Below are 13,709 nucleotides of genomic sequence, written 5' to 3'. Positions count from 1 at the left end.
TTATGCTACGAACTCTACACAAAGAGCTGTTATTCTGCGGATACTTCTGGTCCATTTACGTGGAGTGCAGACAGTGGAGATACCGGCCTTATACTTGTAGGTGCATTTTCCTTGGACATCACTATAAAAAAAAGTATAGCTGTATACGGCACTTCTTTTTGGCGGTACATAGCTCCAAAACCTTGACATGCTTGTTGCCGGTTATAAATACGGCTCCCTTCTGTGCTCGTCCCTCACACTGCTCAGCTACGAGTTCCCCTACGACATAAATAGTACAGCAAACAGCATGCAGCTCATCACTCGGCTCCTCCTCATGTGCGCCACCGGATTCCCCCTGCTGCTCTTCTTCTGTGCAGGTAAATCACGTTAGCGCCAAGTATAAGTTGAGGTTGATGTTTCAGGAATAGGTGCAGCTTTGTAACATCAGCGACGTTTCTTGGTGTACAATGCAGATGCAGGCGAGGTAGGCGTGTGCTACGGGAGAAACGGGGACAACCTGATGAACCCAGCGTCGGTGGTGCAGCTGCTGAAGAAGAACGGCATCACCATGGTGAGGGTGTACGACACCGACCAGGCGGTGCTCACCGCGATGGCCAACACCGGCATAAAGCTGGTGGTGGCGCTACCCAACGAGATGCTGGCCTCCGCGGCCGCCGACCCGAGCTGGGCGGTGCAGTGGGCGAAGAGCAACGTGAAGCCCTACTACCCCGCCACCGATATCCGCGGCGTGACCGTCGGCAACGAGGTCTTCCAGCAGGCCAAGGGGCTCACCCCGCAGCTCGTTCCGGCCATGAAGAACGTGCAGGCGGCGCTGGCTGGCCTGAGCCTTGCCGACGCCATCAAGGTGACCACGCCGATCGCGTTCGACGCGCTCAAGGCGTCGTCGTTCCCGCCGTCAAAAGGGGAGTTCCGGGACGACATCGCGCAGTCGGTGATGAGCCCCATGCTCGACTTCTTGGAGCAGACCGGCTCGTACCTCATGGTGAACATCTACCCGTACAAGGCGTACGCGTCCACTAATGGCGCCATGGACATGAACTACGCGCTGTTCCGCCCCAACGCCGGCGTGGTCGATAGTGGGTCTGGGTTCACCTACCATAATCTATTTGATGCCCAGCTCGACACTGTGTACTATGCGATGGACGCAGTGCGTTCCTCCGGCAATCGCACGGCGGAGACGATGCTGAGGGGAAGGCGCAAACCACCTCCACCGCCTGTCCCCGTGAAACACGGGGAGCACAGCTGGTGCACCTACTGCGACGGCGTGGAGAACTCCCAAACGTACACCAATAACCTCATCAAGCACGTGGTTTCCGGCGGCGCCAGCACCGCCTCCTCCTATAGCTATAGCCCGCTCGACGCCGGCGTCGGCACCCCGTACCGCCCCAACGAGGACATCTCCGTGTACATCTTCGAACTTTTCAACGAGAACGAGAAATCGAACGCCGAAGAGAGCAACTATGGTCTGTTCTACCCGAACGGCCAGCCGGTGTACCAGGTCGACTTCATGGCCGGGGGCGCCCCCAGTCCAGCCAGGTCCAGCTGGTGCGTGGCAAACGCGGCGGCCGGGGATGCGCGCCTCCAGGCGGCCCTGGACTGGGCGTGCGGCCACGGCGCCGACTGCAGCGCCATCCAGCCCGGGAAGACGTGCTACCAGCCCAACACCAAGCTCGCGCACGCATCCTATGCGTTCAACGACTACTACCAGCGCAAGGGCCGGGCCAGCGGGACGTGCGACTTCGCCGGCGCCGCTTCCATTGTCTACCAGCAACCGGCAGGTGAGCTTCTTCTTCTGCTCGTGGTGTTTTAAGTTGTGGTGCTACAGATCGAGCTTGGTGATCTCACTGGGCGGAGTATATATATACTACTATTAGGCACCTGCGACCCGAACGCCGGGAGTTGGTGCGTGGCGAACGCGGCCGTCGGGGACTCGCGGCTCCAGGCGGCGCTGGACTACGCCTGCGGCCACGGCGCCGACTGCAGTGACATCCAGCCCGGCGCGCGTTGCTTCAATCCCGACACCAAGCTTGCCCACGCGTCCTACGCATTCAACGACTACTACCAGCGCAACGGCCGCTCCGACCAGTCGTGCGATTTCGGTGGCGCCGGCTCCGTTGTTCACCAGGCGCAAAGTGAGTTCATCTACTGAGAGTCTGAAAACTAGCGCGCGCGTTTTGGATTGAAAAACTACTAGCAAACAGAGATATTAATGCTCACCCAATAATCCATCTGATTTTTACGTTTAAACTTTTTTTTACCACAAGTAATAATGCACTCCTTGATTTTTAATCCGCAGGTTTAATCTTACCACTAGTGTTTATTCATTTTTTTGCAGAGATAGGCAGCTGCGTACTCCGATCAAGGGCCTGAAGCCCTGAACTGACGGCAGGTAGCAAAGATCAATAATCTCAGCACTCTGTCAAGGAAACTCTAGTAATTTGCTGCAAAACTAGGCAAATAAATCCATGTACTTCACAATCCGCATGTCTAATACGGAGTATAATATAATGGTATCATAGCCTCTTTGCTGCATGTATATTTATGTACCGTGCCAAGCAGTCGCACAGCTCCAACAGAGCAATGATCCCTGTTGATCTTTTCATTCTCATATTAGGGGTTGTTTGTTCAATAGTTGTCTGAATTTCTTTTTTACACTGTGGGTCACGCTTCTATGTCTTTGTATCAACATCTTACCGTCTCATTTCAGGTCACTCCATACATAACCTACAAACCAAATCATGGACGAACATTTCACTAAAGTGCCACAGCTTCAAAGAATGCAATTTTAGTGTCAATTGTGAATTGTGATACTTCAAGTGAATGGGATTTTAGAACTTTGGGACAACCAGGAGTTAGCAAAAGTGTTCAAATATTTTTCATAAAAATATAGTCACGTTACCAGATGTTTTTTTGCTGAAAGCTCGAAACCTGACCATAAAATTTGAGATCCAATTTGTTTATGTTATGTTCAATGTTCTGGCCGAAACAGTGGCAACATAGTGTCAATATGGATTGCACCTTGTTGAATGCTTTTGTATTTGTTTGTATCTACACTTTCTTCAGCCAAATGTCAAATGGAGTAACTAGTCTAGCCGAACTTTTGGCTTCAGCCTCCAGAGCATCACATCACCCCCACCCATAAATTGCATAGCATAAAGCTCAGTGACTGTAACCTCATTCACAGAGGCGTTCTCGTTCAATATGATATCCGATTGGTCGTATGACAACAAACAAGCTAAAGGTGATTCACCAAAATTTGAAAGCTAGTGAACATAGATCTTAATGCTCACCACCGTTGGTTGATTCATGTTGCAACCATGGCTGACCCATGATTGTAATCTTTATTTCGATCGTACTTTGAACGCTGAATATTTCAATAAAATGGCTGTGTGCATCATTTGATGCAGAGGCCGGGGCTCCCTTTATCTAAAAAAAAACCAAACAAGAGTTAATGGCACCCGCGGTCACACAACTTGTCTCGCATGTGCACTTAAGTCACACATGTTGCAAAACGAACTAACCGATCACACAACTTGTAAAACATGTGCATCCAAGGTCACAAAATGGTTTGATGCCGGTTTTCGGCAAAAACCGGTCAAGCACGGGGCAAGTGAGGTACATGGTTCAGTCAAAATTTACATAAACTAGTGTGTCAATGTTGAAGGTATTTCTGTACAAATTGTCAAACCAGACTGTGCTTTTCTCATCCAAATAGCTAACAGTCTACCCAGGTCCCACCAAATAACCACCATAGTGAACTTCAATACTGAATTTAGTTGACTCCGGACCTACACAAACTAGAACAAAACTCAGTTAACACTGTTCATTCCTAGATTTATTCAGGCAGGCGGTATGTGCCGTGCATGTTCACCAGGACGAGAGGCAGCCAAAAGAAAATGGCCAAGGATTTTTTTATTAGGGACTAATTGATCTTATTATATACCTCACGTGCCCTTCCCTTGACCGGTTTTTTTCTAAAAACTGGACATCAAATCATTTTGTGACCTAGGATGCACACGTTTTGCAAGTTATGTGACCGGTTAGTTCGTTTTACAACATGTGTGACTTAAGTGCACATTTGAGACAAGTTGTGTGACCGCGGGTGCCATTAACTCCACCAAACAATCCATCTAATTCTTAGGTTTACAATTTTTTTACAACAGATAATGCAGTCGTTGATTTTTACTCTGCAGGTTTAATCTTATCACCATTGTTGTTCAATTGTACGTTAGGTAACAAAGAGCAATAATCTCAGCTCTCTGTTTTCTTCGTGTAAATTCTAGTTTTTTTGCTGCAAAACTAGGCAAATAAATCCATGTATTTCACAATCCACCGGTGCATGTATAATATAATACAGTGGTATCATAGCCTCTTTGCTGCCGGTATATTTATGCACCATAAGGTTTTGCTTGTGCAGCTCACACAGAGCAATTATTGATCCTCTTTTCGTTTTTTAGATAACATTTTATTTCTTAATATGTGTTCTTGATTTTTTATAAAAATGATTGTTAGAGTTTGTAACATATTGGTATACGGTGTAGTACACCGATCCACTACGTATTGTACATGCCACGCCAGGGTTTTTTCCTGTGCTATATAAACACGCAACCGATACCGAACGAGGGTATCGTTCGAGTCTAAACATGGACATGGTATCAGAGCCACCTCCCTTCATGACCTAGCTGCCGCACGACCCAGCCGCCGCCGCCGCCTACAACCAAGACAAACATCGTCGCCGCTATCCTTCACAGCCGCCGCCCATGACCCACGACAAAACCTGCTGCCACCGCCCACAACCATACACGACCTAAACCCTAAAAAAATCCACGGCCGCCGCAGCTTCTCTAGCCGCTGCCGCCGCCCACGAACCTGATCGCCACCGCTGTCTGTCAGCCGCCGCCATCCTCACAACCCAAAACCCTAGATCATCATGAGCTCGTCCAATTCCACCGCCGCCGCCATGGCTGCTGCCCTCGGCACCCCCCCCCCCCCGGCCCAACCTCTCACGCGCAACAACTATCTCCCATGGAAGGCCTTGGTGTTTCCCGCCTTCCGCAGAGCTGACGCCTTGGGGCTGCTCAACGGTACCGACCATGCGCCGCCCAAAACTCTGGACTCCGAAGATGCCGACAAGAACAAGATCACGGTGCCAAACCCGGCCTATGGTGCATGGCTCGCACGAGATCAGCAGGTGCTTCGGTTCCTGCTGAATTCGTTGTCCCCCACGTTCTTGATGTAAACTCCACCGCCGATGCATGGAAAACCATCACTACTATGTTTTCCTCTGCCTCCAGGTCTAAGGTGCAGCATCTACATGACAGGCTGAACAACACCAAGAAGCTGTCCATGTCAGCAGATGAGTACTTCACGAAGATGAAGCGCTTCGCCTATGAGCTGGGTGCTCTCGGCAAGTCTCTTGATGAAGATGAGGTCATCAGCCATGTCCTTAATGGCCTCGACAAGGGACACTACAACTCCCTCATCACCTCCGTCAACGGCAACCCGGGCACCTCCCTTGACGAGCTGTACGACCAGCTGTACGCGTACGACTTGCGCAATGGCGTGGAGGAGTCCACTGACTCCTTCTCTTCAATAGCAAACATCGCCAAGCGTGACTACCGCACGCGTGGGCGCACTCCTCCCCCGCACGGTCGCTCGCCTCCGCGTGGTGGTGGTGACGGTGGCTACCGCGGTCGCTCTCCTCCGCGTGGTGGTGGTGACGGTGGCTACCGTGGCCGCTCTCCTCCGCGCCGCTATGATGATGACCGCGGAAACCGCCGCTATGATGATGACCGCGGCAACTGGCGCCGCGATGACATGCGCCATGATGACCGCCGCGATGAGTGCCATGATGACAGGCGTCACGATGACCGCCGTGATGGTGGTGGTGATTGCCCTCGAGGCCGGCGGTCTGACCTGGCTCCCACTCCCTACGTCGACACTGAGTGTCAAATCTGCAAAATCCATGGTCACCCTGCTAGTGACTGCTGGTGGCGCTACTCGGATGACAAGAAGAACAATAGTGACCGTGATCGCGAGCGTGATGACAAGGGTGCAAATCTTGCATCGTATGACGTTGACACCAATTGGTATACAAACACGGGTGCAACTGATCACATCACCGCTGAGTTGAGCAAGCTCTCTACACACGACAAGTATCAAGGCCAAGACCGTGTGCGCACGGCATAAGGTACGAGAATGCATATTAGTCATATTGGTCATTCAGTTTTGCGCACCCCTCATAACTCGTCCAAACTTAATAACATATTGCATGTTCCTACTGCCTCCAAAAATTTGTTATATGTTCACAAGTTTACTATTGATAATCACATCTTTATTGAGTTCCATCCTTTCTTTTTTTTGATCAACGACCAGGAAACACGAAGAACTCTGTTTAAAGCCCCTGCTATGGAGGTCTCTACCCTTTGATGCCCATATCTAATGAATCCTCCAAGCATGCTTACTTCACAATAAAGCCGTCTTCATCCACATGGCATCGCCGCTTAGGACATCCCTCTTCGTTTATTGTTCAACAAGTTCTTAGGAGAAATAATATAGCTTACACCCCAGAAAGTACTCCATATGTATGTAATTCTTGTTAGCTTGCCAAGAGTCACCAGTTGCCATATCCTATCTCCACCAGTTGCCAAGAATCATTTCTGTTGGGAAACATGCATACTATGTAAGCTTCATTGATGATTATAGCAAATTTACTTGGATCTACTTGCTTAAAAAGCGTTCAGATGTTTATCAAGCTTTTCTTAATTATCAACAGTATGTTGAGCGCAAATTTGATAGGAATTTTTTTACTATGCAAACTGATTGGGGTGGTGAGTATGAAAAACTCAATGGTTTCTTTCAAAAGATTGGCATTGTTCATCATGTCTCCTGTCCTCATGCACATCAATAAAATGGTTCTACTGAAAGAAAACATCGTCATATAGTAGAAGTTGGTCTTGCACTTCGTGCCAATGCATCCATGCCTCTTAAGTTTTGGGATGAAACTTTTCTTACCGCCACATTTCTCATAAATATTCTTCCTACCAAAATTCTTGATCTTAAAAATCCAACCGAATGTCTTCTGAATGTTACACCCAATTATGATGCTCTTTGCACTTTTGGTTGTGCGTGTTGGCCTAATCTCCGTCCATACAATAAACGAAAACTTGCTTTTCATTCTACTCGGTGTGTCTTTATTGGCTATAGTCCACTTCATAAGGGTGTCAAATGTCTTGATGTTTCCACTGGCAGAGTTTATGTTTCTCGAGATGTTGTTTTTGATGAGAATGTCTTTCCTTTTGCCTCGCTTCATCCTAATGTCGGTGCCCTCCTAAAGAAAGAAATTCTACTTCTTCCTACATCCTTCACATCCACATCACATGGGGATGCACAAAATACTAATGATCATATGTCTCCTATTATTCATGTTCCTAATGTGTTGCAGAATATTGAGCATGCTGAAGAAAACCGCGCTGAAAATGGAGCTCCGAGTGCGACAGAAACTGAAGAATCAGAGTCAGAAACGGACGAAAATGGCGCAAGACACGAGGAGGAACATTCCTTTGATTCGTCGGATTCCGAGGCTGATTCTGGCGCTGATCCCAGCGCTGATTCTCGCACGCCGCCCGAGGGGATTCTCCCGCCCAGGACCCGCCGTCGCCGCCCCTGTCTCTGTCCGCCACGCGGCCAGCTCGGGCTGGCTCGCCCCGCGTTGACTCTCCGTGGCGGGCGTCCCCTGGTGGGCGCGAAGAGGCATCGCCCCCGCCCACGCCGTCAGCTTCCTTGTCGCCCAGCGAGGACACGACGTCGCGCCTGCGGTCGGATCTTCTGCGGATGAAGATGTTGTAGCATCCGATGGTGCTGCTGATTTGGCACTATCATCTCCTGAACAATCTGCACCACCACCATCACCTCCTCGCACTCGACTTCAGCAAGGTATAAAGAAACAAAAAAAATATTGATGGTACAGTCAGATAGGCATGCTTTCTTCTACAGGTGAACCTTTTACTTTGATTGAGGCTCTTGGTGACTCAAATTGGAGAAAAGCGATGGAAGAGGAGTATGATGCCTTGATGATCAACAAAACATGGCACCTTGTTCCTCCGAGCTCCAAGAAAAATTTGATTGACTGCAAGTGGGTCTATCGCATCAAAAGGAGAGCAGATGGGACAGTTGACAGATACAAGGCAAGGTTAGTAGCAAAAGGATTTAAACAAAGGTATGGCATTGACAATGAGGACACTTTCAGCCCAGTGGTAAAAATTGATACCATTAAAACTGTTTTGGCTATTTTTATTTCCCGAGGATGGATGTTAAGGCAGCTAGATGTTAAAAACGCGTTTCTTCATGGTGTTCTTGAAGATGAGGTCTACATGAAACAACCTCCAGGTTTTGAAGATCCTCGCGCTCCGCATTATATTTACAAACTTGACAAAGCATTATATGGGTTGAAACAAGCTCCTCGTGCCTGGTATTCAAGGTTGAGTTCAAAACTGTGCAATCGTTTTACACCTTCCAGAGCTGACACCTCACTATTTCTCTACACCAAGTCAGGTATCACCATATTTGTGCTAATTTATGTTGATAATATCATAGTTACAAGCTCCTCTGATGATGCTATTTATGTTCTTCTTCGGAGTCTCAATGAGAATTTTGCTATTAAATATTTAGGTGATTTACACTATTTTCTTGGCATTGAGGTAAAGAAGACACAAAATGGTTTGTTGTTAACACAAGAAAAGTATGCTACAGACATTCTTACTAAAGTTGGCATGATTGCATGTAAACCGGGCCCCACACCATTTTCATCATCTGAGCAATTGTCTCTTAGAGTTGGTACACCTCTTGGCTCTGAAGATTCATCTCAGTACATGAGCATAGTTGGAACTTTATAGTATCTGACTTTGACACGGCCAGACTTATCCTTTTCTGTCAACAAAGTATGCCAGTATGTTCATGCTCCAACTACAGAACATTGGTCAGCTGTGAAAAGAATTCTTAGATATATGAACGATACATTAAAACTTGGAATAACTTTTACAGCATCCTCATCCACACTTCTTAGTGCCTTTTCAGATGCAGATTGGGCAGGTTGTCTTCATGATCGACGTTCCACAGGTGGTTTTGCTATATTTGTTGGACCTAACTTGGTCTCTTGGAGTGCTAGAAAGCAAGATACAGTGTCTCGGTCTAGTACTGAGGTTCAATATAAATCTCTTGCAAATGCTACATCTGAGTTGATTTGGGTAGAACCTCTTCTTGCAGAACTTGGAGTAAAATTGAAGTAAAAACCAAGTCTTTGGTGTGACAATTTAGGTGCTACCTATTTGTCTGTTAAACCTGTATTGCATGCTCGTACCAAGCACATAGAAATTGACTTTCACTTTGTTAGAGAAAGGGTTGCAAAGAATCAGCTAGCCATTCGTTTTGTTTGTAGCAAGGATCAAGTTGCAGATGGTTTTACCAAGGCTCTTCCAGTTAAGAAGCTAGATGAATTCAAGCGTAATCTCAACCTCTCCAAGGTTTAGATTAAGGGGGGCTGTTAGAGTTTGTAACATATTGGTATACGGTGTAGTACACCGATCTACTACGTATTGTACATGCCACGCCAGGGGCTTTTTCTGTGCTATATAAACATGCAACCGATACCGGACGAGGGTATCGTTCCAATCTAAACATTGACAATGATCACACACTCACACCGGAAGTCTCTGTATAATTGTATCAATATCTAACTACCTCATTTCTGGTCACTCTATGCATAACTTAAGACCAAATCATTGACGAACATTTCACTAAAATGGCACAGCTCCAGAGAATGCAATTTCAGTCTACTGTGATACATTCTGAGTGATTTGGATTTTAGAACTTCAGTAAAACTTGGAGTTAGCATAAATTCTCAAATAATTCCTTCATGTCCAATAATTTTCATAAAAATATAGTCACGTTACTACCGGATGCTTTTTGTTTAAAGCTCCAAAATTTGATTATGTTCTGTTGAATACTCTGGCAAAACAATGGCCATAAAGCTTCAATATGGATTCCAACTTGTTGAAAGCTTCTTTCAATTTGATTTTACTTACACTTTCTTTTACCAAATGGCAAATGGAAAAACTATTCTAGCCAAACTTTTGACTTTAGCCTCAAAAGCCTCACATTACCCAGACCCATGACTTACCTAGGATACAGATCAGTGATTGTAACCCCATTCACAGAGACGTTATCGTCCAATATGATATCCGGTTGGTCGTACGATGATAGAGAAGCTAAAAGTGATTCCCTCCGGAAGAAGAATGCAGGTTGTGCCGGTGCCTGAATCTCCATGTTGTCCCTAGTTAACATGAAAATGACGGATAATATCAAAGGACGGTCGTCAGGGTCTGGTTGGAGACACATCAACCCGATGTGGATGCAGCGTAATGCTTGGCTTCGAGCGTATTCATCGAGTGATTGGTCTATCATTTCAGATATCGACCCTTTTGTCCAACAATTCCACACCTGTTAGATGCTTATTCAGATATGATGACATATAATTTACATGAATCTTTCAATTTCAAATGAACTAAAAAGAAGTAAATCAGCACTTACATCGGTAAGGAGATTCACTGCGTCATGATCACCAGAACTGCTGTTCTTTCTCCTAGTTACAATTTCAAGAACCAACACACCGAAGCTGTAAATATCGATCTTTGGTGACATGCGTCCGTGCATTGCCTCTGGTGCCATATAACCACTGCAGGAATGAGCAATTAGCAGGCTTGTACACACGCTGGATATCAACAATTCTTGAATGTTTCATGACAGATATGACCTTACAGTGTTCCAGCAGCTCTAGCTGTCTTAGTATGTGTATGACCTTCTCCTAGCAGCCTCGCCAGTCCAAAGTCTGCGATTTTTGGATCCATGTCGTCGGCAAGAAGAATGTTGTTAGGTTTGAGGTCTCGGTGGATTATCCTCAAGCTTGAGTCCTCGTGAAGATACAATATTCCCTTGGCAATTCCAAGAATGATGTTATACTGTTGCTCCCAGTTGAGTGCACTTTCCTCCCTAGATTCTGTTGGAACGAAATGTTGAATTCATATGAGGTGGTGCAAGGTAAATAAATAATCATCATTATAACTGTTGTAAAAAAATAATATTCAAATTGTATCTACAATATTGGCTGTGATAACTTATAATATCGAATGCTACAGTACATATTTATTGGCTTATACTGAACTTCTAAACAAGAAACTTAGTTATATAGCTATTTATTCAGAAATTCAATTCGGCTCCCGGGTGCATATGCTCCCTCTATCGGAAAGTTGTATTTTGAAATGTCGAAAAAATTTGACAAAAAATTATGCATGTACATCTCCACAATATAGGGAATGCATGCATGTATTCCCTATGTTATTCGTTTATATTCCTATTCATGTTTTGCTTTTCTACATAGTATGTATGGATAGTGTCTCTCATGGTAGGCATATATTACCGGTAAATGCATCAATCATGCATATCACATATAAGACTTACGGGGGGTCGGGAGAGTAGAGAGACACAATTAAGCGGCGCAATACTAGTCACAACTGACCAAAATTACGGATATGCATGTCTGTAACCGGAGAGCTAGAGATGTTAGTGAAGGAGACAATACCGAACAGAAAGTTGTCGAGGCTCCCATTCTTGATATACTCGTAAACTAGCAGCGTATCATCCCGATGCGAGCAATACCCATGTAATCTAACAAGATTCTTGTGCTGCAGCTCTGCCAATAGCAGCACCTCATTGTGCAGCTCCTTCAAACCATGCCCAGTTCTTTCCAAAAGTTTCTTCACTGCTATTTCTTGCCCATCTGGTAGTATCCCCTGCAATATATGCCTTTTGAGCTAGAGAAGGTGTGATGTGATACATGACCGCCTTTTGTTAAGTGCGTTCCTGCTTGGACTACTTACCTTGTATACAATACCAAAACCGCCTTCGCCAAGCTTATTTTTCTCGGAGAAGTTTTCAGTTGCCTCTTGTAGCGTAGGTAAATCGAAGATCGTGCATTGTGCACCCGCAATTTTCTGCAATGCTGGTGCTGTATGACAAGAATGCCATCAACAAATTAACTGTAGTCATTCCAGCTCTTAAACAGACGGTTAACATGCTAGTAGATGCTACTCACGGTGGCCGTCCTTGGTAGCCTTAGCTCTTCTCTTGCATACAACAAAAGCGAAAATGCAAACCAATATCAAGACGACAGAACAACCAATGCCCACAGAGATTCCTACTGCTTTCGTTTTCGTCCCTGCAACAACAGCATACACCAAAGTACCAGACGTGAAATGTAAACTTGTAGGAACACTATGAACTGAAGCAGAGTAAACTTTCAGATAAAAGTAAGCACTGAAAATAACAAGAACATACACCGAAGTACCAAACGTGAAATGTAAACTTGTAGTGCCAAATGAAGAAGAATATAATCTTTTAGATAAAAGTTAGAACTGAAAGTAACAACAGCATACACCAAAGTACCAAAACGTGAAATGTAAACTTGTAGTGACACTACGAACTGAAGCAGAATACAACCTTTCACATAAATGTAAGAAGCGAAAGTGTTTGCTTCCTACCTGCTCCTCCAGATTCTGGAGCTGCAGACGGAGGCACCACTGCCGGCGGTGGCGGCGCCTGAAGCTGCAGCATTGACCGTCCCTCGTAAAGCGGCTGCACGCTGTACCTCAGGTTGCACCACGCCACGAAAGACATGATCCACCGCGGCTTGGTGTTGACTAGGAGCCCAGTCGACTGAATGACGAGGGTCCGGAGGCAGCTCTGGCACTGCGACGGTGTCATGTCCGGGACGCATTGCGCGATCGCGTAAATCTTTGGCTGGAAGTCCATCTCACCCGTGGCGAAGTACTTCATTGCAGTGGAGTTTCCCACCGCAGCCACCGCGTGGTCGACCACGGCGGTGAGGATGACCGTGGCGGCGGCGCTGAACCAGGCTCCCGGCACTGTCGTGACGTTCCCAAACGCCGGGGTAATTTGAAATCTTGAACCAGTTTTCAGAACCGTATTTAGATACTAGTAGAATTATGTATTCAAGAGAAGAGACGGATTTGAAAAATTTAAGATGCATGTCTTGGGATAGGCCGTACGTACGCAAGCTCGCCGGGCTGCCACTGGTCCGCTCTGAGGAAGTCCAGGAACTGCACGCTGGAGAATCGAACGACGCAGGCGTCCTCGTACATGGTGACGCCCGTGTTGTTGGGGCAATTCCCGTTGGCGCCAGCGGCAGTGAACGCCGCCGCCACGCAGGCGTCGCAGGTGGAGGCCTTGACGTCGCCGCGGCAGAGCGCCATGGCGTATGCCCGGTTGGGGCTGGTGCCTGTGGTGGTGGTGGCGAAGCCGGTGGGCATGGAGGAGGCGTTGCCGGGGAGCGCAGCAGCGACGAGGTTGAGATTTGCCTGGAAAGTGCTGTTGGGCGCGTACTTGCTGCCGTCGCACTCGGAGCCCTCGAAGGGCATCGCCGGCGGCAGCAGGAGCAGGAGGACGGCGATGACGGCTAGCATCGCTGCGGGATCGTGGACTGATTTTTTTTTTTTGGTTCCTTTTGGCACGGCGCGTCAACGACGACGAGCGGGCAAGATGGCCCGCTTTACCTCAGCCTGGCGCCGGCGAGGCGGCGATAGATGGATGCTAGATTATAGTAGTAGTAGATAGTACGACGAGCCACTCACTGTCAT

At 47.0% G+C, this 13,709-nt stretch overlaps 2 protein-coding genes across 2 annotated transcripts; one reads left to right on the top strand and one right to left on the bottom strand.

Moving 5' to 3' along the window:
* Positions 1–253: 253 nt before the first annotated feature.
* On the top strand, positions 254–2,487 carry LOC124670454 (glucan endo-1,3-beta-glucosidase 13-like). The gene is made up of 4 exons (XM_047206952.1): positions 254–356; positions 453–1,778; positions 1,875–2,132; positions 2,336–2,487. The coding sequence occupies exons 1-4, from the start codon at positions 287–289 to the stop codon at positions 2,368–2,370; spliced, it is 1,689 nt and encodes a 562-aa protein (XP_047062908.1). The 5' UTR covers positions 254–286; the 3' UTR covers positions 2,371–2,487.
* A 7,560-nt stretch (positions 2,488–10,047) lies between these two features.
* LOC124670453 (cysteine-rich receptor-like protein kinase 44) lies at positions 10,048–13,535 on the bottom strand. Its single transcript, XM_047206951.1, has 8 exons — positions 13,126–13,535; positions 12,594–13,015; positions 12,149–12,271; positions 11,934–12,061; positions 11,636–11,846; positions 10,816–11,053; positions 10,588–10,732; positions 10,048–10,497 (listed from the first exon to the last, which is right to left on the bottom strand). The coding sequence occupies exons 1-8, from the start codon at positions 13,533–13,535 to the stop codon at positions 10,174–10,176; spliced, it is 2,001 nt and encodes a 666-aa protein (XP_047062907.1). The 3' UTR covers positions 10,048–10,173.
* Between the last annotated feature and the right edge of the window lie 174 nt (positions 13,536–13,709).

Source organism: Lolium rigidum, chromosome 7 (genome assembly GCF_022539505.1).
Source record: "Lolium rigidum isolate FL_2022 chromosome 7, APGP_CSIRO_Lrig_0.1, whole genome shotgun sequence".
In the NCBI taxonomy this organism is placed as follows: domain Eukaryota; kingdom Viridiplantae; phylum Streptophyta; class Magnoliopsida; order Poales; family Poaceae; genus Lolium; species Lolium rigidum.
The sequence above is the reverse complement of the archived record's forward strand: the minus strand, read 5'-3'. Positions and strand labels throughout refer to the sequence as shown.